This window comes from Gekko japonicus, unplaced genomic scaffold (assembly GCF_001447785.1).
Source record: "Gekko japonicus isolate JY-2015 unplaced genomic scaffold, Gekko_japonicus_V1.1 scaffold275, whole genome shotgun sequence".
Classification (NCBI taxonomy): Eukaryota; Metazoa; Chordata; class Lepidosauria; order Squamata; family Gekkonidae; genus Gekko; species Gekko japonicus.
Window position 1 is genome coordinate 1,304,406 of NW_015170895.1, and position 18,692 is coordinate 1,323,097.

Genomic DNA, 18,692 nt, shown 5'->3' on the forward strand with positions numbered 1-18,692 from the left:
CTTTCAGGAGGAGGGACCCGCTGCCCTCTGCTCCAGTGAAGGGGGAAATTTTCACAGCTGCCTTCTTGCTCCGAGGGCTGCCAAGCGGGGCTTATTTTCTTGGGGGGATAAAGGGCAAAGAGATCTCCCAGGAGAACGGACACCTGAGAGGCTCTTTATGAGCCGGCGGATTAGCACTCGGAGGCATTCTTGTGCGGCGGTGGCAGGGAGGCCGAGCCCTGGCACAGGTGCCGCCGCAGCGGAGGAAAGGGGAGCGGCAGCCCAGGTGTGTGTGGGGGGGTGGAGGAAGCAGCACCCCCCCTTCCCCCCAGGATACTTACGGCGAGGGGGAGGAGGGTGGCCACGCGCTCGGCGCTGCTCCCCCGGAGGAAGGACTTGTTCTCCTTGTAGGGGACGTCCCGGTTGATCTTCTCCAGCAGCAGCTCCATGACCTGGGAGGCCAGGGCGGAGTCCGGAGCCAGCGCCCGCCACATGGTGCTCGTGCAGCTGCAGGAGGCGGGCAGGAGAGCCCCGTCAGGGCCGCCCCACGTGGCACGCCGGCAGCCTCTCTGAGGGCAGCCCCGCAGGCGGGACCAAGGGTAGAGCCCCAGCGTGACGCTGCAGGCAAAAAGCATCCAAGGGACACGATCCCCCCCTCCCCGCGCAAGAGTCCCACTCACCGGCAGAGGCCGGTGTCCACCCCTCCCCACTCCCCCCCAGGGCCTCATACCTGTCCAGCGGCAGGGGGTTGGCCAGGAGGCTGGAGACGACGGCGGCCTTGTGCTGGGAGGCCAGGATGTAGACGGTCTGCTGGGCAGCCTTCTGCACGTGCTCCTCATCCACCTCATACAGCTTGGCGTGCACCACCCCCAGGATCTCGGGCACCTACGGGGAGGGGAGCAGTGTCAGGGGGACCCGCTCCGCACACAAGCTCTGCCAGCGCCCATCAGATGCCTGGCGGGAGCACGCCAGGGCCCCAGCAGCAGCAGGAGGCCCAGCCCAGCCTCTCTCTGGAAGGGGGCGCGCTCCTCGTGTCTGGAGGAAGCCGTGCCTAATCAGAGAGCGCCTCACGCTGGCCCAGAGGGGGGAAAGCTGCCCTGGGCTGGCCACTCCTTTGCCCGGAGAAAAGACCCTTCCTGCCTCCTTTGGGGAACCTTCTGGGCCGGGCTCACCCCCTTTCCCTTCCGGCCCCTCAGCCCGAGGGGTAGGGAGGCTCCTCTGGCTGGGCCCGGAGACCCTGAGTCCCAACCTCCCCCCCCCCAACCATTTTGCAGTCAGCCGCATCGTCCCAGAGCTCCTCTTCCCATCGTGCCCCCCTCCCCCTCCCTGGGATCTCCTCGCCCAGCCCCACGGATCCACCACAGTTTCACCACTGAAGACCCACTTCTTGTGCTCTCCAGGGTCAGCCCTCTCAGCAGCCCCAGAACCCGCTGCTCTTGCCTGGAGCCCCCTGGCATTCTGCCCCCCCCCAAAAAAAAACACCCAGAGGACGGCCTCGCTCTGCCTGCCCGAGAGCCCCCTGGCTCCCAGGAGAGGAGAGGAGGGCTTTCTCCACACCAGCGGCCCTGGATCTGCTTGGCAGACCAGCTTTTGATTAGCCCCCCCCCCGGAGGGAGGGGCAGCCTTGCTGTGTGAGAGAGGGATTGGTTGGGGGCCATTTTGCTTGGTGTAATAAAGACGGCATGGAGTCAAACAAGCTAGAAACATTGGGAGAAGGGGCTCAACCCCCCATGGAATTACTGAGGGGTGAGATATGGGGGGGGGAGATTGGCATTATACCCCACCCTTCACTACCCAAAGGAGTCTCAGAGCGGCTCACAATCTCTTTTCCCTTTTCCTCCCCACAACAGACACCCTTTGAGGCAGGTGAGGCTGAGAGAGCTCTCTCGAGAACTGCCCTCGGGGCTGAGAGAGCTCTCTTGAGGACGGCTCCTGAGAGAACGGCTCTGAGAGAACTTGTGACTGACCCAAGGTCACACCAGCAGCTGCATGTGGAGTGGGAAATCAAACCTGGTTCTCCCAGATTAGAGTCCGCGCTCCTAACCACTACACCAAACTGGTTCTCAATAAACAGAAGAAGAGAGGAAAGAAGAGATTGGATATACCCTGCCCTTCACTACCCAAAGGAGTCTCAGAGCGGCTCACAATCTCCTTTCCCTCCCCCTCCCCACAACAGACACCCTGTGAGGGAGGTGGGACTGAGAGAGCTCTGACAGAAACTGCCCTTGAGAGAAGAGCTCTGAGAGAATGTGTGGCTGACCCAAGGTCACACCAGCGGCTGCATGTGGAGGAGTGGGGGATCAAACCCGTTTCTCCCAGATTAGAGTCCATGCTCCTAACCACCGCACCAAACTGGCTGGTGTATTATCACCCACCCCCAATCAAAATGAGGACGCAGATGTCAAATGGGGAAGGAAATGAGGGAGGTGATACTGGGCGATTTCAACTGCCTTCCCAATGACTGAGTCAACACGTGCTCGAGTCATGCTGTAGACTTGCGATTCCTAGACATCACAAATGACTGTGCACTCAAACCAATGGTCACAGAGCCAACTACAGGACTTGATTCTGAGCGGGGGCCCAAGGCCTGGCCAGAGATGATGGGGCCGTGGCACCGGCTGGCAATAGTGTTCAGCATTCATGTCCGTAGGAAGTTGCCCCCAAGGTCCAAAACAATAACACTGATTTCAAAAGAGGGAACTAGTCAGAAGGAAGTTAAAAGGGAGAACAAATCCCTCCAGGACGCCTGGAAAAATATTTAAGACTACCCTAACCAAGGCCCATTTCAAACACCCATAACAGCTGAACTTCGGGACAGACAAAACTTAATAAGTAATTATACTATGGAATTCCTTGCCAGTGGATATAGTGACAGCCGTGGGCATTGATGGATTTAAAGGGGGTTAGATTCTAGGAGAGGTGCAGAGGGACTACGTAGCCCTGGTGACCGAAGGGAACCTCCACATTCAGAGGTGTAAGCCTCTCATTCCCAGTGCCAGGAGGGAAGTCCTCAACCTCTCTGCCCTGCAGTTGTCCCTCCAGAGGAACTGGCTGGCCACTGCGTGAGATGGGAGGCTGGGCTAGATGGACCCTCACTGGTCTGACCCAGCAGGGCTTATGGTCTTATAAAGGCCTCGGCCTCTCTGCCCTGTTGCTGGCCCTCCAGAGGGACTGGCTGGCCCCTGTGTGAGATGGGAGACTAGACTAGAGGGACCCTCCGTGGTCTGGCCCAGCAGGGCTCTTCTGGTGTCCTTATCAGGGGAAGGCCTCGGCCTCTCTGCCCTTTTGCTGGCCGTTCAGAGGAACTGGCTAGCCACTGCGTGAGACGGGAGGCTGGGCTAGAGGAACCCTCCCTGGTCTGGCCCAGCAGGGCTCTTCTGGTGTCCTTATCAGGGGAAGGCCTCGGCCTCTCTGCTCTGTTGTTGGCCGTTCAGAGGAACTGGCTGGCCACTGCGTGAGACGGGAGGCTGGGCTAGAGGAACCCTCCCTGGTCTGACCCAGCAGGTCTCTTTCTCACGTTCGTCTAACACCCACAAGGCCAGCATGGTGTCGAGGTCAGAGCAGCCACCAGTAGTCCACCACTGGGTCCAGCTGCCACTCATGCCAGAGAAGCTCAGTAGGTTGCCCTGGAGCCAGCCCCGCTCTCTCTCTCTCAGCCTCACCTACCCCATAGGGTTGGTGGGGGGGGGGTGGAGAGAGCATGATCTTGTATGGCGCTTCGGGTCCCATCCGGGAGAGAGAAGCGGGCCCATCAGAATAAGCCCAGGAGACGCACAGGGCTGGAGTGCACGTGCCGCCCCCCCCCCCGAATGTGAGCAGAAGAGAGAGGAAGCGCCAGCAGAGACAGAGAAACGGACCTTCTCCAGCAGGACGGCACCCCGCTCCTTCAAGAGGGAGTTGATCATCACGGCGGCCGCACGGGAGCAGTTCCGGTCGGGATCCGCCAGCCCCTCCAGCATGGAGAGCAGGAGGCTCAGCAGCTGGTCGGGGGGCAGGCGCTTGGCAATGACCTGGCGGTGGGGGGGGGGAAGAGAGGGGAGAGGCTGGGTGGGTGGGTAAGTTGGTCGGCCGAGAAGCCCCCCCTACAGCCCCAGAAGCCCAACTCCTCCCCCCTCCCCAGCAGGCACTGCCCAAAGGCCCATGCCCACTTTCAAGCGGTACCAAACAAGACGGGTGTACGACTCACGCAGCACAGGGAAGGGGGGGGAACAGCTCCAAATCCCCCCCCCGCTTTATACCCCAGCACAGGGTCTCCAGCTCCCTCCAAGGACCCAGGAGGGATCCCCCAGTGGGTAGGTGAGAGGCTGCTCCGGGCACAGGCCTTTCGCCAGCCCTGGTCCCAGAGAACGAGGGGCTGCCAGGGGGCTCCGCAACCCCCCACCCAGACCCAGACGGGGACTTGTTGACGGGGAAGGCCCTGGTAGGGACGCTCCCAGACGGAGAGGGGGAGGGAGACACCAGCCCCCTCCCCACCTGCACAGGAGCCCCCCCCCCGCTGCCGGGGTGAGCAGCGCCCCACAAAGGTTTGCCAAACTCCAGGCGGGGGCTGGAGATCTCCGGGAATTGTGACTGATTCTCCAGACTACGCTTATTTATTATTTCTTTATTTTAAAACATCTATACCACCTCTCCTGGAGGAAACAGCTGCTTTGGAAGGGAAGGCTACAGAACCATAGAATGGCAGAGTCGGAAGCGGCCATACAGACCACCATCTAGTCCAACCCCCTGCCCAATGCAGGGCCAGTCTAAAGCATCTCTGACAGATATTCGTCCAGCCTCTTCCTGAAAGCTGCCGGTGAAGGGGAGCTCCGCCCCCCTCCCTAACCCCACCCACACAGCTCCAGGCACCTCCGAACCCGGAGTCGGCAAAAAAAAAACCCGGCCCACTCCCCTGGGGCTGCTGTGGAGGCCGGGCAGCTGCGGCCTGACCTTGGCGATGCTGCAGCAGGCCTGGAAGAGGACGTTGACATCTGGGTCCCGTAGGCCGGGCTTCAGGGCGGTCAGCCTCTCCACAGACTCGTCTCGGTGGTCCCGAGAAAACCCTGCGTGGGGGGAGAGCAGCAGCACAGGCCGTGTCCAGAGAGCAGCCGCTTGACCTCGGGGCCAGGGCACCCCCACTCTGCCCCTGCTCCAGCACTCCCCACACAAAGCCCACCACCCCCCGCCTCCCCGGCACGCTTGGGCCACGCTTGGGCCTCGACCCGTCCAAGGATGAGAGCAAGCTGAGAGTCCAGTGGCACCTTTAAGACCAGCCAAGGCTGAAGGTGCCACCGGACTCTCCATTCATTCTGCTGCTTCAGACCAGTGTGGCTGACCAGCCGGAACCATCCAAGGACGGGAAGAGGGTGCCCTCTGCTGGCCACGGGGAAGGCTCGGCCATAGGGAAGGGGGAAGGCAACACCCAGTGTTCTGGGGGGGGGGGCATTATTTCCACCCCGTCCCCCCTTGTAGCACACCACGGGAATGCTCGACACCTGGAGAGGAAGGCTGCAGCCACTCACCCCCAGGGTGAAAGCAAAAGGAGCCCTGCCGCCCGTTTCCCGGCCTGGAAGAGACCTCCCAGTTTATCCTGTGCAGCCAAGCCCTGCATGGGCACTGGCAGCTCTTTGGGGTGGGGTGCAATGTTCCCTCTAAGCTGAATTAGTGTGAGCTAGCTCACAGCACTTTAGCCTCCGGCTCACACCTTTTTGTCTCGGCTCGGGAAGGATGGGGCTCGAGAGCAAACTAGTTTGTGCAGCAGCCAAATCGCTCGCTCACAACCTTAATGCCAGTAGCTCACAAAGCAGAATTTTTGCTCACTAGACTCTCCACAGCCTTAGAGGGAGCACTGCTTACAAGCAGTGTTCCCTCTAAGCTGAATTAGTGTGAGCTAGCTCATAGTTTTTTAGCCTCCAGCTCACGCATTTTTGTCTCGGCTCCGGAAAGATGGCTCCGGAGCAAACTAATTGATGCAGCAGCCAAGTCGCTCGCTCACAACCTTAATGCCAGTAGCTCACAAAGCACAATCTTGCTCACAAGACTCTACAGCTTAGAGGGAGCGTTGGTGGGGGGCTCAGGAAGGGGGGGGAGTCAGCAACAGCCGCCCCCACCCTCCTTGGTACCTTCGTAGCACAGCTGGATGTAGAGGAGGGCGTAGACGCAGTCGACCGCACGCCAGCGGATGCTGGCCAGGGAGTCCGTGCAGCGGGGAGAGAAGAGCGCCATCAGGAGGCCAAGGTTGTAGAAAGGGACCACCGTCTGAGCGGGGAGACGGGAGCCAGAGAGGGTTTTGTGAGCAGCAGGGGCTTTGTTAAAAAAAACAACCTAATTCGTTTCCCAAAAGGAACAATATAAACATGTCCCTCAGACTGATATGTGTTGCTGTGTGCCCATTTTCTTCAGCAATAACTATTTACCACCCATCAGTTGGTATTTCTTTGCAACTATACATTTAGATAGCTACGAAATTGGGGATGAACAGCTCTATATGCCCAAGATGTCCTTTCTCCGCTTTCTGGCTATGCACTTTATTTTCAAACTTTGTCAAACCTGAGTTCATTCAATTGGAAAAAAGGAAACCCTTTTCCTGCAGCACAGCCAGCAAGACCTTCTATTGCAGCAGATGCAGAAATGTGAAATACAAAATATACCATCATGAAATTACTAGGAATATATTAGTCACAATTCCTTTGCTGCATAAATAACATCAACTGAGAAAGCCCAATTATGAATCACCGTTAAAGTGCATTTCACAACATCCACAAGTTATAAAGTCTGGTACAAAATCATTCAGTCCCTTATCAAATTACAGTTCATATAAAGGATCCTTCTGTGTTCTTCCTACTTCTTCAGAGTCTTCAGTTGCAACTTTAAAGTATCTTGTGCTGCTAATATCTTTACATGTATACCAACTCACGAGGTCCACTCATTGAGATGTGATTTGCCCTTTCAAAATTTCCCATATGTGAGGACACTGCCTCTTCTGTTTCCCAAAGGCAGACAGTAATTTTCAACCAAGGCATTAGGAACCTTCCAAACTCCAGTTCTCACAACTGCATGTTCCGGCTTATGAACATAAGAACATAAGAGAAGCCAGTGTTGGATCAGGCCAATGGCCCATCCAGCCCAACACTCTGTGTCACACAGTGGCCAGAAATACCAGGGGCCATCAGGAGGTCCAGCAGTCAGGCCAGGACACCAGAAACCCCTCCCACTGTTGCCCCCCCACCAGCACCAAGAATAGAGAGCATCCCTTGCCCCAGCCTGAGACCTCCTGTCTATACCTGGTGCCTATAGGGAGCCGCTAGCATTTAAATCAGTTTCGCAGAATGCTTTGTCAAACACCTTGCAAGGGCACGTGAGACGTGACAATACGTTGGGTCTTGTGTGTCAGATTACATGATATTTTGTGGGATGTGAAAGTGGAAGTTAGTGGTAAGACAGTTGGATTGCAACTGAAGACTCTAAAGAAGAACGCAGGAGGATCCTCAATATGAACTGTAATTTGATGAAGGACTGAATGATTTTGTGCCGGACTTTCTAACTTGTGGATGTTGTGAAATGCACTTCAACGGTGATTCATAATTGGGCTTTCTCAGCTGATGTTATTTATGCAGCAAAGGAATTGTGATTAATATATTCCTAGTAATTCCATCACGGTATATTCTGCATTGTTTTGCGGCTCTTATCCCGTGATTCTCTCGTGACTTGTAGCGACAGAAACGTGTGCTGAACTATCCCCCGTGTGGCCAGAAGAACCGAACGTGAGCAGGGCCGGGGGGGGGGGCAGGGCCTGAGCAGATGGCTTTGGGCAGGGAAGGCCCCCCCCGACGAGGGCCGCCTGGCCTCGCCCAAGCTCTGCAGGGCAGCCCCGCAAATGCCCCCCCAAGGCCAAGAAAGCCCCCGCCCCTGACTCCTCCTCTGCCGGCCAGGCCAGGTGGGGTACCCCGCCTGCTGCAAGGGACCTGCAGCCCCAGAGTGCCATTTCTGCCCCCGCCCTGGGTGAGCCTACGGCCCCAAGTCACAAGAGCAAGCAGAGCCACAGGGCCTGCCCCAGACTCACACTGACGTTCAGCTTCTCCCGGTAGAACTCCAGGACGACGGCGGCCACCTCCACGGCCCGCTCCCGCTCGTGCTCCTTGGTGGACCTGATCCAGGGGCCCAGATGCTGCGGAGAGAATTCACGTGAGGCAGCCACCCCCTCCCTCCCTCACATGGGCAGCAGAACCCGCCTGGGGCCAGGAGACTCCGGCCAGACCACTGGGGGCTTCCTCCTCCCAGGGCTCTCCCACAGAGCAAGGAAGCCAGCCAGAGAAGAAAGCAGAGGGCACACGGCTGGCCAGGGGCCTCCAGGGTTGCCACACGCGGGGCATATGCCACCTCACCCAGACAGCTGGAGGCATTCACCTATGTGCTGTAGACTCGGCCACAGAATACGAGCCCCAGGGATGCACCCCCGTGGGCCAGACCAGCCCCCCCCCCGTTCCCAAGGGGTGTGTGCCCTCCCACCCCAAGACACCGCAGCGGCACCCACCTCAAAGAGGGTCTGCAGCCCCGGGGGGGTCATGCGCCTTTGCAGGATGCCCTTCAGCAGGTCCTCGAGGGCCCCGAGGGTCTCTCTCCAGAGAGTCTGGCGCGGGGGAAAGGAAGGGAAGGAGGAGACGCTGAAGGCGTGCAGCAGAGAGGGGGGAAGGAATGTGTGACTGGCTCTTCCTCCCCCTGCCCAGCGGTGCGGGCTCCTGGCTGGAATAAAACGCCTTCCCTCCCAGGCGACCACTTCCCCGACCTGGAGGGGCGAGGAAGCCCCCCCCACCCGGGAAGAAGCCGCGGCCAAGCAAAGGCTGCTTCGGGTCTTCGCGGAAGTCCTTACAAGACACCGGGGAGATCTTGCTGCAAGAGGCTAAGACGGCCACACCACCGCTGGGGGAGCCAGGCCCCCTCCTCCCCCCAGGGCCGGGCTGGGGCTCAACAGGAGGGCATCCGGGCAGCACAGGAGAGATGTGAAGGCCCGGGGGGGGGGGCGGAAAAATTCAGGAAAAAAATGTTTTTTTCCATTTTTTTCCTGAAGCCCCCAAGTCAAAGCCCCCAGGGCAGCCCGAGATGGCCAGCAAGCCAACGCTCCCAGGGAGGAACCACACTGCCGTCCCCCCCACGGTGCCCCTCTTGGCAGCCGCCCACTGGCTCGGGAGTACCTCATGCACGGGGGGGGGGGGGGGCTTAGATAGCCAGAATGTGGCCTGGCAGCACCGATCTCCTTTCTACAGCTCAGGCCTGCAAACGGCTACCAATTTGGCGGGGTGCGTGTGGTTATCTGAGGAGAAGCCCCTTGAGACATTCCCAGGCGGCTCTGCGACAAGGGGACTGGACCCAAGAGCCAAGGATCTGCAGCCTGGCAGCGCACCGCAGGAAGCAGAGTGTGGACGCCTGGGCCGCTTCAGGGTGGGGGTGGGGGCCCCCTGGAGGCTGCCGGCCAGAGGGGGCCCTTCCTCCCCGCCAGCCACAGCCCCGCTCCGTACCTCCTTCGGCCTGGCCTCTGGGCCCGGCCTGTCCTTCTCCCTCAGGGCTTCTGCCTCAGGGAGGGCGAGCACGCTGCCCAGGCAGGTGTCCAGCAGCTCGGCCGTCTCCGCATCACTCAGGGGGGGCTCCAGGAAGCTGCACACGGAAAGTCAAGGAACCGGCCACAGCTGGGGGATGCCGCCGGCAGGAGGAGGGAGGCCTCCTGCCTTCACCCGCCACCCTCCTCTCCGCTGGGCGCTGGAGGGGCACGCGAGACTCTTCCCTTCCACCCCCACCACGCTGCAGAGCAACCGTGAAGGCTGAGCAAGGATTTCCAGTGTGGCTCTCTCCAGTCCGCACTTGGCATCCCCCCCCCTCCCCACTCCGCCCTTTCACACACGGATCCCCCTGCAGAGCTCGGGACGGGGGGGGGGGAGGCCAAGGGGCGAATGGCTTTAAGAGCAGACTGGCCCCCCATCAGTCTGCCTCATATCCAAGGGGGCGGGCAGAAACGGCCAAGCCAGCCACTCACAGAGGGGGGACCGGGACCTCCACAAATCCGTAGGAAGGGAAACGTCTGCAACTGAACCCCCGGCCCACCAGGGGCCTCTCTCGCTCTTGCCCTTGAGGCCGGCCATGCCGAAGAGGGAAAGGATACACCAGGTACACGCAGGTAGCCATGGCTCTCTGGCGGACGGGAGTCCTCAAGGAGTCGGGAGCTTCCGCCTTGATGAAGTCCTGGGCAAGAGAAGGAGACCCGCCTAAGAGCCTCTCCGGGCCACTCCGGGGCAGTGCCCCTCCTGCGTGAGGGACTGGGCTGGCACAGCCCTCAGTGTAAAGGCCGGAGAGGGAGAGAAGGAGACGGCCACGCAGGACTCATGCCCAGCAGCCACGGGCCACGGGCCACGGCCAGGAACCCAACCTGCCAGGCAAAGGTAGAGACTCTCCTCCCCACGGCACTGGCCAAAGAGAGGCCAGTTCCAAGGCTGCTGCTGCTGAGCAAGCAAGCAAGCAAGCAAGCAAGCAGGGGTGGGTCAGCAGTCCAACCAGTGGGTGGGCCGTGTGGTCCAGATGCCTTTTCCTGGCCTTCCTTGGCTGGAAGCGGCTGCCTCGGGTGCCCGCTCCGTGCAGGCTTAGAGAGCTGCTCCCATTCCCCCTTCTCAGAGCGGGGGACAGACCGGGAGCGGAAGCCCCTCCTCCCCTGGGGCTGTCTGTCGAGCGCTGCCTGACTCAGGCAAGGAGGCTGCCGGCGGGTGTGCCATCCCAGGCCGGCAGGTGCCAGCCGGTCCTTACCATCATCTGCGCCACCAGCTCAGCCTTGTGGGAGAAGGTGAAGTCCCCGGACTGGGCGCTGTTGCAGATCGCCTGGCAGACCATGCAGATGCTCTGGATGAGGCACAGCTTCAGCGACAGGTCCTGCGGAGGGGGGGGGAGGGGGAGCCCACTCACGCCAACCAGAAGAGCCCGCCGGCCCTCCCGGCCAAGACAGCCTCTCGCCTGCAGGGATGAGGCCACGCGGGGTGCCGGAGACCCCTGGTCCGGACTGGCCCCCGACACAGAGCCTGTCCCTTTGGCCCGCCAGGCGAGAGGCCAGATCCTGGCCTGGAACAGGAGAGAGTCCTGGCCCCCGAGAGGGGCACTGCTCCCAGACCCTCCGCTCACGGGCACGGCCCCTTTCCGACGCTCCCAGAGCAAGGCTGGATGCCCTACGGGGCCCCCCCTCCTTGGGGGTCACAGCTCAAAGGGCCACCGGAGGACCCACAGAGAGAAGAGCTCCCCCCACACACACTTGGCTTTCCCATCGGCATGTGAAGAAAATCCCCCCCCGAAATCCCCCCCCCAGTCGTTAGTGCCAGCCACAGCCCAGAAGAAAGAGGAGTTAGTAGAATCGGAAGGCCCTCTCTGCTCCCCGACAGCCCTGCCGCGCCCTCCCCTCGGATCGTGAGGCCACCTGAGGAGTCACACACACACCCACACACCCGCACCCAGTCCCTCCTTTGGGGAGGATGCGCCCTTTCCTGGCCAAGCACTGCCGGAAGCCCTGGCCCACGCGGCCTGCAGCCCCTGGGCACCCAGCAGCTCACCCTGGAACCCCCCGCGAGGCCCCGGCCGGGCCAGCAGGAGTTCGCCCCCCCCTCCCCTCCTCTGCTCCGGCCTGCGGGAACACTTCCACCCGGCTGGGCTCGGTCTGGAGGGCTCCGTCCGCTCCGGGCAACGAGACTTGAGCCCAGCGACACCTTGGAGACCCACAAGGTCTTCGGGGCCGGAGCTCTCCAGAGTCAGAGTTCCCTGGAAGGGCAGATCCCTGAAGGGCAAACAGCCGGCCAACCGAGGGAACTTTGACTGGGGAGCTCACAGTCCGAAAATCCCGTGACAAGTCGTTGAGGAAGTCAAGGGTGCTTCAAAGCGGGCCTAGGTAGAGGCTGCACCCCACACCCTTGCGAGGAGGCCCAGGGTACGTGCCCGGTCCATCCGCCTGGCGGCACAGCAACAGGGCCCCCCCGACCCCACTGCCGTGCCCCCACGGGCGAGTCACAGCCAGTGTTCCCTCTAAGCTGACTTAGTGTGAGCTAGCTCACAGTTTTTTAGCCTCCGGCTCACACGTTTTTGTCTTCACTCAGGAAGGGATGGCTCCCGAGCAAGCTAATTTATGCAGCAGCCAAATCACTCGCTCAAACTTTAATCCCAGCAGCTCACAAAGTAGGATTTTTGCTCACAAGACTCCACAGTTTAGAGGGCGCATTGGTCACAGCACAGCTTTCCGCTTCCTCACAGAGCAGCTGTTTTCTTAAGGGAATGCATCACAGCCGGAACCTTCCTCAACGCCTTTGAGACCCCCCCTCCTCCACCCCCACCACCCCCAACACGTGGCACTGCCTTCTGTTAACCTAAAGCCCTGGAGCCTCGGGGTCAAATCCCACACACACACCCCCCCACCAGAGCTAGAGGCACCTAAAAGGCTCCCATTTCAATAGGAGCCCCTCTCAGAGAGTCACGGCCATTCTACTTCAGGGGAAGAGCAGAGAGGGGAGTGGGGTGCTTCAGAAGGTGGGTTAGGGTCTTCCGAGCGCCAGTCCCCACAACCCCTCTTCCCCTCCCCTTTAAGTAGAATTGGCCGGGGGTCTATTCTGGTCTCTCTGTGCTAAAACGCCAGTCCTGCTCCATGCCTCTAGGGTGGTGGTGGGGGGGGGGATACACGGCCAGAGACAGGCAGTTGAGCTCCCCGCTGCCTTCCCCGCCCCGCCCCCTGGGGTCCGCCACTGCTCCCTCCCAGAGCTCTGCCCCCCTCCCGCAGAGACAGAGAAGAGGACAGCAGGCCAAGAGGGAGAGAGCAGAGTGCGAGTGGAGGGCCCTAGTGCTGTACCTTCGTCTCTACCTTTATGCCCAGAACCTGAACAAAACGAAAGGAGACAGGCGTTAACAATCCTGGAATGGAGAGGGCCGCCTCAAGACGCCCCCCGCCCAGCGGCACCAACCCACAGCTCAGTCGGTGGTCCGGAGTGACTCCCAGACCCAGCCCGCCTTTCCCAGCTTCACCTTGGTGTTGAAGTAGAGGAAGATGTTCCGGAGAATGTCGGCGTCTATCCGGGCCAGCACCAGCTCGTGGGGGGCGTACCGGGCCACGTAGCCGTAGCACAGGATGAGGGTGCTCTTCACCTTCTCCACTTCGTTGTCGCTGCGATCCTGAGCAAAGCAGGAGACGGCGGAAGGGCTCACTCCCCATCCTCCCAAAGAGCCAGTCTGGTGTCGTGGTTAAGTGCGAGGACTCTAATCTGGGAGAACCGGGTTTGAGTCCCCACTCCTCCACTTGCACCTGCTGGATGGCCTTGGGCAAGCCATAGTTCTGTCAGAGCTGTTATCTCAAGGACATTCCTTGAAAGAGCTCTCTCAGCCCCGCCTACCTCACAGGGTGTCTGTTGTGGGGAGGGAAAGGGAAAGGAGTTTGGAAGCCGCTCTGAGACTCTTTTGGGTAGTGAAGGGCGGGGCATAAATCCAATCTCTTCCTTTTCTTCTCCTCCCCCCATTTGGCTCCTTCCAGGGAGGGGGCCCGGCCTCAGACCCAGGGGAGAGACCCACCAGCAGTGTTCCCTCTAAGCTGAGTTAGTGTGAGCTAGCTCACAGTTTTTTAGCCTCCAGCTCACAGATTTTCGTCTTTGTTCAGGAAGGATGGGGTTCCAGAGCCAACTCATTTATGCAGGAGCCAGATCGCTCGCTCACAACTTTAATGCCAGGAGCTCACAAAGCTGAATTTTTGCTCAAAATATTCTCCACAGCTTAGAGGGAGCACTGCCCACCAGCTCCAGAGAGGAGAGGTTCTGCTGAGGGCCCCGCAGAAATCCCCCAGGGTCACCCCACCTTGAAGATACTGAAGAGGCCCGTGGACTTCCGGAAGACATCCGACTTCACAAACACCTCCAGCGTGGCCAGGGTCTCGTCCAGGTAGGTGACGGCACACAGGCCCAAACAGCAGGCCAGTCCCTGCAAGGAAAGGATTCGCTGCAAGGAGACGCAGAGGGAAGGCCACGGACGGCTCAGTGGCTGCCCGGCTGCCCTCGCGTACCAGTCCCTGTGCCCCCCCCCACCTTTGTGGGGCTGAGCAGCTCCCAGAACCCAGCACGGGGGACATCAGACACCAGGCTCTGTCGCTTTCTCAGTGGTATCATCGAATATGGGAGCACTTTATAATGCATAAAATTTTGTTTCACTTAACTAATGCTTCACCAGAAAAGTACCAAAAAAGTGGTTGCTATATGGTATCCTGTTATAAGTTCTGAGCTGGAAAAAGAAATTATTCCAGACAATCCACAATATAAAAAAATGATTTATTTTTGAATTCTGTATTTGAAGTTAAGACTGGTTGATTTGTTTATTCTGGGTTGAGTTAATGTATGCGGGGAGGGCGGGATATAAATGCAATTAAATAAATAAATAAATACCGCAAACATACTGCATCGATATCAATGTTGCTACTATTTAAAAAATTGTTAACATAAAACAAAAAAGATACCAGGCTCCAAGTTCCACGCAAGCATGTGGCAGGGAGTCTCGAGAGGGTTGGAGACCCCAGACCTCCAACCACCCACATGCAACCCACCCACCCCCCGTGACTCCTCACCTCCCGCTCGGCCTCCTCCTGGTATCTGGCAGTTTCCAGGAGCTCCTGAAGCACCTTCCGCACCCGATCCCTGTTTGCACACGCAGCCAAGGCAGTCCCGACACATTTGTACAGGAAGTTCTGCGTGCACAAACAGCAACAGCTCCAGAACCCACAGAGGCCGGATCGCGGCACCCACCGCCCTTCCTCTGCCAACTGCTTTGACTCCTCCTGCGCTAATAAGCGGCATTGATGGAAATGATCCCATTAAACATCTCTGCTGATTGCAATGCGGACAGGCAGCGGCCAAAGCGCTGGGCCCGGGAGCCTGAAGGCCTCGCCCAGCAGGACCGGCACGGAGCAGCCTGGCGGCCCTGGATCTCCCTAGATGTGGGTTTTGCAATGGGGAGCCTCTTCTTTCTTGCGAGCTGCTGTGGTTGCTTAAAGGAGAACACGCCAGGGCAGACCTGGGGCAGCTGCCCGCAACAGCCACCCTGCAGTGCGCAGAACCTGCCCGCTGCATCACTCACCGTGGGGGGGCAGGACTGTGGGGGGTGCCTGTTTGCACCTCCCTCTGTGCCCCCCAGCACCTTCCATAGGTCCCCAGCAGACACCCCTCTACAGCTGCCCCGCAACCTGGCCATCAGCTGCTGCCAATTCACTGGCACAAAGACCCTCCCACCCCGAGAAAGCAAGCCTCCCTTCAAGCTCCAAGGTTAAGCACCCAGTGCCCAGCAGCTTCTACCTGTGAGCACTCAGGGCAGGGAAGCTGTAACGTATCTCCAGGAAGCAAAGTGCAGCTCTCTGCTCACTCCTTCCACATTCAGCGTCTGGAAGTTCAACTGGTGAAGCCGTCTGCCTTCTCTTGCCCCAAGTAGCCACAGCTGGGAGGGGGGGCTCATCTGACCCCCACCCCTGCCGTGCCGTACAAGTCAGGCCGCACCAGCAGCCCGGCCAGCCCCAACTCTCCCTCCTGGCTGACCAGCGCCCTCCCCCGCCCCCACCCCACAGAGCCAAGTCGGCTCTCAGTCCCGGCAAGAGACCTTCTCCGCAAAGGAGCCGTTGTAGCTGCTCAGCTGCCGGCACATTTCCAAGATCAGCTGACACGTCCAAGAGGAGTCCGAAACGGTCGCCAGGGTCTGCTGAAGGAACTGTGGGCAGAAGCACATGGCTAGAATGGGTCTCCCGGGTTAGGAAACGCACCCCCAAGCCTAAAAGAATGCCAGTGTGGTTAATGAATGACCCAAATCTAAGGAGCCACAGAAGATAAAAAGGGTTTCTTTTTCAAAGTTAAAGGTGGCCCCAGCCGAGGTGAGCAGGGCACAGGTTCCGGCAAAAGGAACGCACGTTGACAGTAAGGTGAGCAAAAGCAGAATCTGGAGAGAGGACTGCTAAGAGCAGCAAGACAAAACAATAAGCATTCCTTTAAACCTATCGAGAGCAGGAAACCAGCCGGAGAGGAGGCAGCTGGGCCTCGGGGTGGCCAAGGAATAAGAATAACAGAAGAAGAAGATATTGGATTCATGCCCCATGGCCCTTCACTACCCAAAGGAGTCAGAGCGGCTTACAGACTCCTTTTCCCCTCCCCTCCCCACAACAGACAGATACCCTGTGAGGCAGGTGGGGCTGAGAGAGCTCTTGACAGAAACGGCTCTTTTTCAAGGACAGCTCTTATCAGAACTACGGCTTGCCCAGGGTCATCCAGCCAGGTGCAAGTGGAGGAGTGGGGAATCAAACCCGGTTCATCCCAGAGTTAGAGTCCGCGCACTCAACTACGACACCAAACTGGCTCTCATAAAGGAAGATGGGGAGAGGGAAGAGAAACGCAACGGCCTTTTTTGCCTCTATGTCCAGTGTAAAAAGGGTGGGGCGTGTACCCATGGCCACAGCCCCTATTTTCAGGACGGGCGTCCGAAGAACTGAGGCGACGCGAGAGGAAGGGAGCCCGGAAGGAGATGCCCTCCTTTACCTTCAGCAGCGTGTCGTCCCACTCCTCCAGGCACAGGGAGGCCTTTGTGTTTGCTGAAAGACAAAAGAAGTCGGGGTGGCCAGAGAGGTCTCCGCCTGCCCGGCCTGGCCTTGGGGACCGATCCAGGCAACCGCCCTTCCCCACAGGAAGCACCCCCACCCCTTGAGGGATGACTCAGCAGTGCCTTTGGGGGATCTGGTCAGAGCGGCAATTCTTCCCTCCTCAACCAGGACACCCCCCGGCAGAAGAGGTCGGCAGGCGATCCACAGTGGCCCTAGAGGAGCCCTGCTCTGTGTCACGCCCAAGGATCGCCACCCTCCCGGGACGCAGCAACAGACCCTAAAGGTCGGGCCACCTCAATAATAAAAGGATGGGGCAGATTCATGGGGAGGGAGAGCTGGGGAGGGCTATCCACCACAGGAGACCCGTGGAGCCTCCAGGCTCAGGCACAGTCTACCCCTGAACCGGAGGAGCTGTGAGAGGAGCGGAGGCTCTCTGGTGGCACTGGCACGCCTTCCTCCCTCCCAGGCACGCCCCAGGGCAGCTCTTCCCAGGACCACCCGCTGCCCTCCGCTCAACCAGTGTTCCCTCTAAGCCGAGTGAGGGTGAGCCAGCTCACAGTTTTTTAGCCTCCGGCTCACAGATTTTTGTCTCGGCTCAGGAAGGAGGGCTCCAGAGCAAACTAATTGATGCAGCAGCCCAATCACTTGCTCACAACTTTAATGCCGGTAGCTCACAGAGTAGAATCTTTGCTCACAGGACTCGACAGCTTAGAGGGAGCGTTGGTTACAACCACCCTGCGAGGTAGACTTGGCTGAGAGAGTGACGCTGGGCCAGGCATTCAGCAAGCGGGGGGCTCAGATCCAGCCCCCCCCCCCCGCCCCGCCGCCACCACCACGGTCCTAGCCCTTTAACGGTCATGCACTTCTGGGCCTTGGTGTTCTCAACCTGCTGCTCTGGGGGATGCTGGGAAGCAAGAGGGTGCCCCCCCTTCAACTCCTGCGGCCCCTGGGGCTGGCGGAGGAAGGCTGGGCCCTGCTAGCCCAGCAGACGGCCCTTGAGAGAGAGCAGATAAGGCCCCTTCCTGTCCGCAGAGAGGAAGGAGGGCTCACCAACCACCTCCGCCTAGTCACCTGGCAGAGGTTTTGGACTCTCCACAGGCGACCAACCTGCTGCTTGGAGAACTGGCCGATGGCCACGCCTCGCTCCCCCCCCCCCCCCCGTGCCTCCTCCTCCTCGGCCCAGAATCCTCACGAAGAAGCGGCACCACCCCGGCACCACAGGAGAGGGCTTCTCCCAGCAGGGCTACTCGGGCGCTTCCAGGGGACTTGGCTGCTTAAATCAGATCCCGCCTTCCTCCCCAGCGAGGACCCAAAGCCAACAGCCCTGCGAGTGTGAGTCGGGGAGTACGTGACTGTCCCAAGGTCACCCTGCAAGCGGGGATTCAAGCACGCCTCTCCCAGTGGCCCTGGTCCCACAGTGGAACCGACCCCCCCCCCAGTGGACATAGGACTCTTCCACCTCCACCCCCCGAGCTGCTCTCGAAAGAGGTGCAGGTGGGAAGATCTCCTCTGTGGGCCCACGCTCAGGAGCGGGTCCCTTCTGCACTCATCCCTCTCTTTGGACGTCCGCATGATCTCTCTCTCTCCCTCCCCCCAGTAAGGCCTCAAAGTGGCTTGTAACCTTCTCCCCCTCTCCTCCTCCTCCTCCTCCATTTTGTCCTCACAACTGTCTTGTGAGGTAGGTTCGGCCGAGGGAACGACTGGCCCAGGATTCGCCAGCAAGCCTGCAGGGCCAGACCAGGGACTCGCACCGGGTTCCTCCACATCACGCGTGCATCCAGGAAGCCGCCTTATGCTGAATCAGACCCCGCTTGGTCCATCCAGGTCAGTCTTGTCTACTCGGGCTGGCAGCCGCTCCCCGGGATCTCAGGCAGAGAAAGGCCTTTCCCAGCACCTCCTGCCTGACCGTTTAAACTGGAGATGCCGCTGGGGATTAAACTGGAGATGCCACTGGGAATTGAACTGGGGATTGAACCGGGGACCTTCTGCACGCCGTGCTGAGGCTCTTCCCACTGAGCCACACACACACACACACACCCTGATCACAGCCCCGCACTCGGCCTTCTACCCCACGCCGACTCCAGCCAGCCGGGGAAGCCAGGCCGCCCCCCCT

The 18,692-nt window shown here is 59.7% G+C and overlaps 1 protein-coding gene across 1 annotated transcript in view; it reads right to left on the reverse strand.

Moving 5' to 3' along the window:
* Nucleotides 1-18,692, reverse strand: part of MROH1 (maestro heat-like repeat family member 1) — a 67,353-nt gene that overhangs the window by 12,314 nt on the left and 36,347 nt on the right. The window contains exons 17-33 of the mRNA XM_015418498.1: nucleotides 17,827-17,903; nucleotides 16,518-16,570; nucleotides 15,592-15,699; nucleotides 14,570-14,689; nucleotides 13,810-13,932; nucleotides 12,991-13,137; nucleotides 12,818-12,844; nucleotides 10,747-10,869; nucleotides 10,112-10,191; nucleotides 9,474-9,609; nucleotides 8,492-8,587; nucleotides 8,021-8,125; nucleotides 6,081-6,216; nucleotides 4,909-5,021; nucleotides 3,837-3,989; nucleotides 710-864; nucleotides 321-486 (exon numbers count right to left, since the gene is read on the reverse strand). Coding sequence (XP_015273984.1) covers nucleotides 321-486; nucleotides 710-864; nucleotides 3,837-3,989; nucleotides 4,909-5,021; nucleotides 6,081-6,216; nucleotides 8,021-8,125; nucleotides 8,492-8,587; nucleotides 9,474-9,609; nucleotides 10,112-10,191; nucleotides 10,747-10,869; nucleotides 12,818-12,844; nucleotides 12,991-13,137; nucleotides 13,810-13,932; nucleotides 14,570-14,689; nucleotides 15,592-15,699; nucleotides 16,518-16,570; nucleotides 17,827-17,903 — 1,918 coding nt within the window. The remainder of the gene's footprint in view (nucleotides 1-320; nucleotides 487-709; nucleotides 865-3,836; nucleotides 3,990-4,908; nucleotides 5,022-6,080; nucleotides 6,217-8,020; nucleotides 8,126-8,491; nucleotides 8,588-9,473; nucleotides 9,610-10,111; nucleotides 10,192-10,746; nucleotides 10,870-12,817; nucleotides 12,845-12,990; nucleotides 13,138-13,809; nucleotides 13,933-14,569; nucleotides 14,690-15,591; nucleotides 15,700-16,517; nucleotides 16,571-17,826; nucleotides 17,904-18,692) is intronic.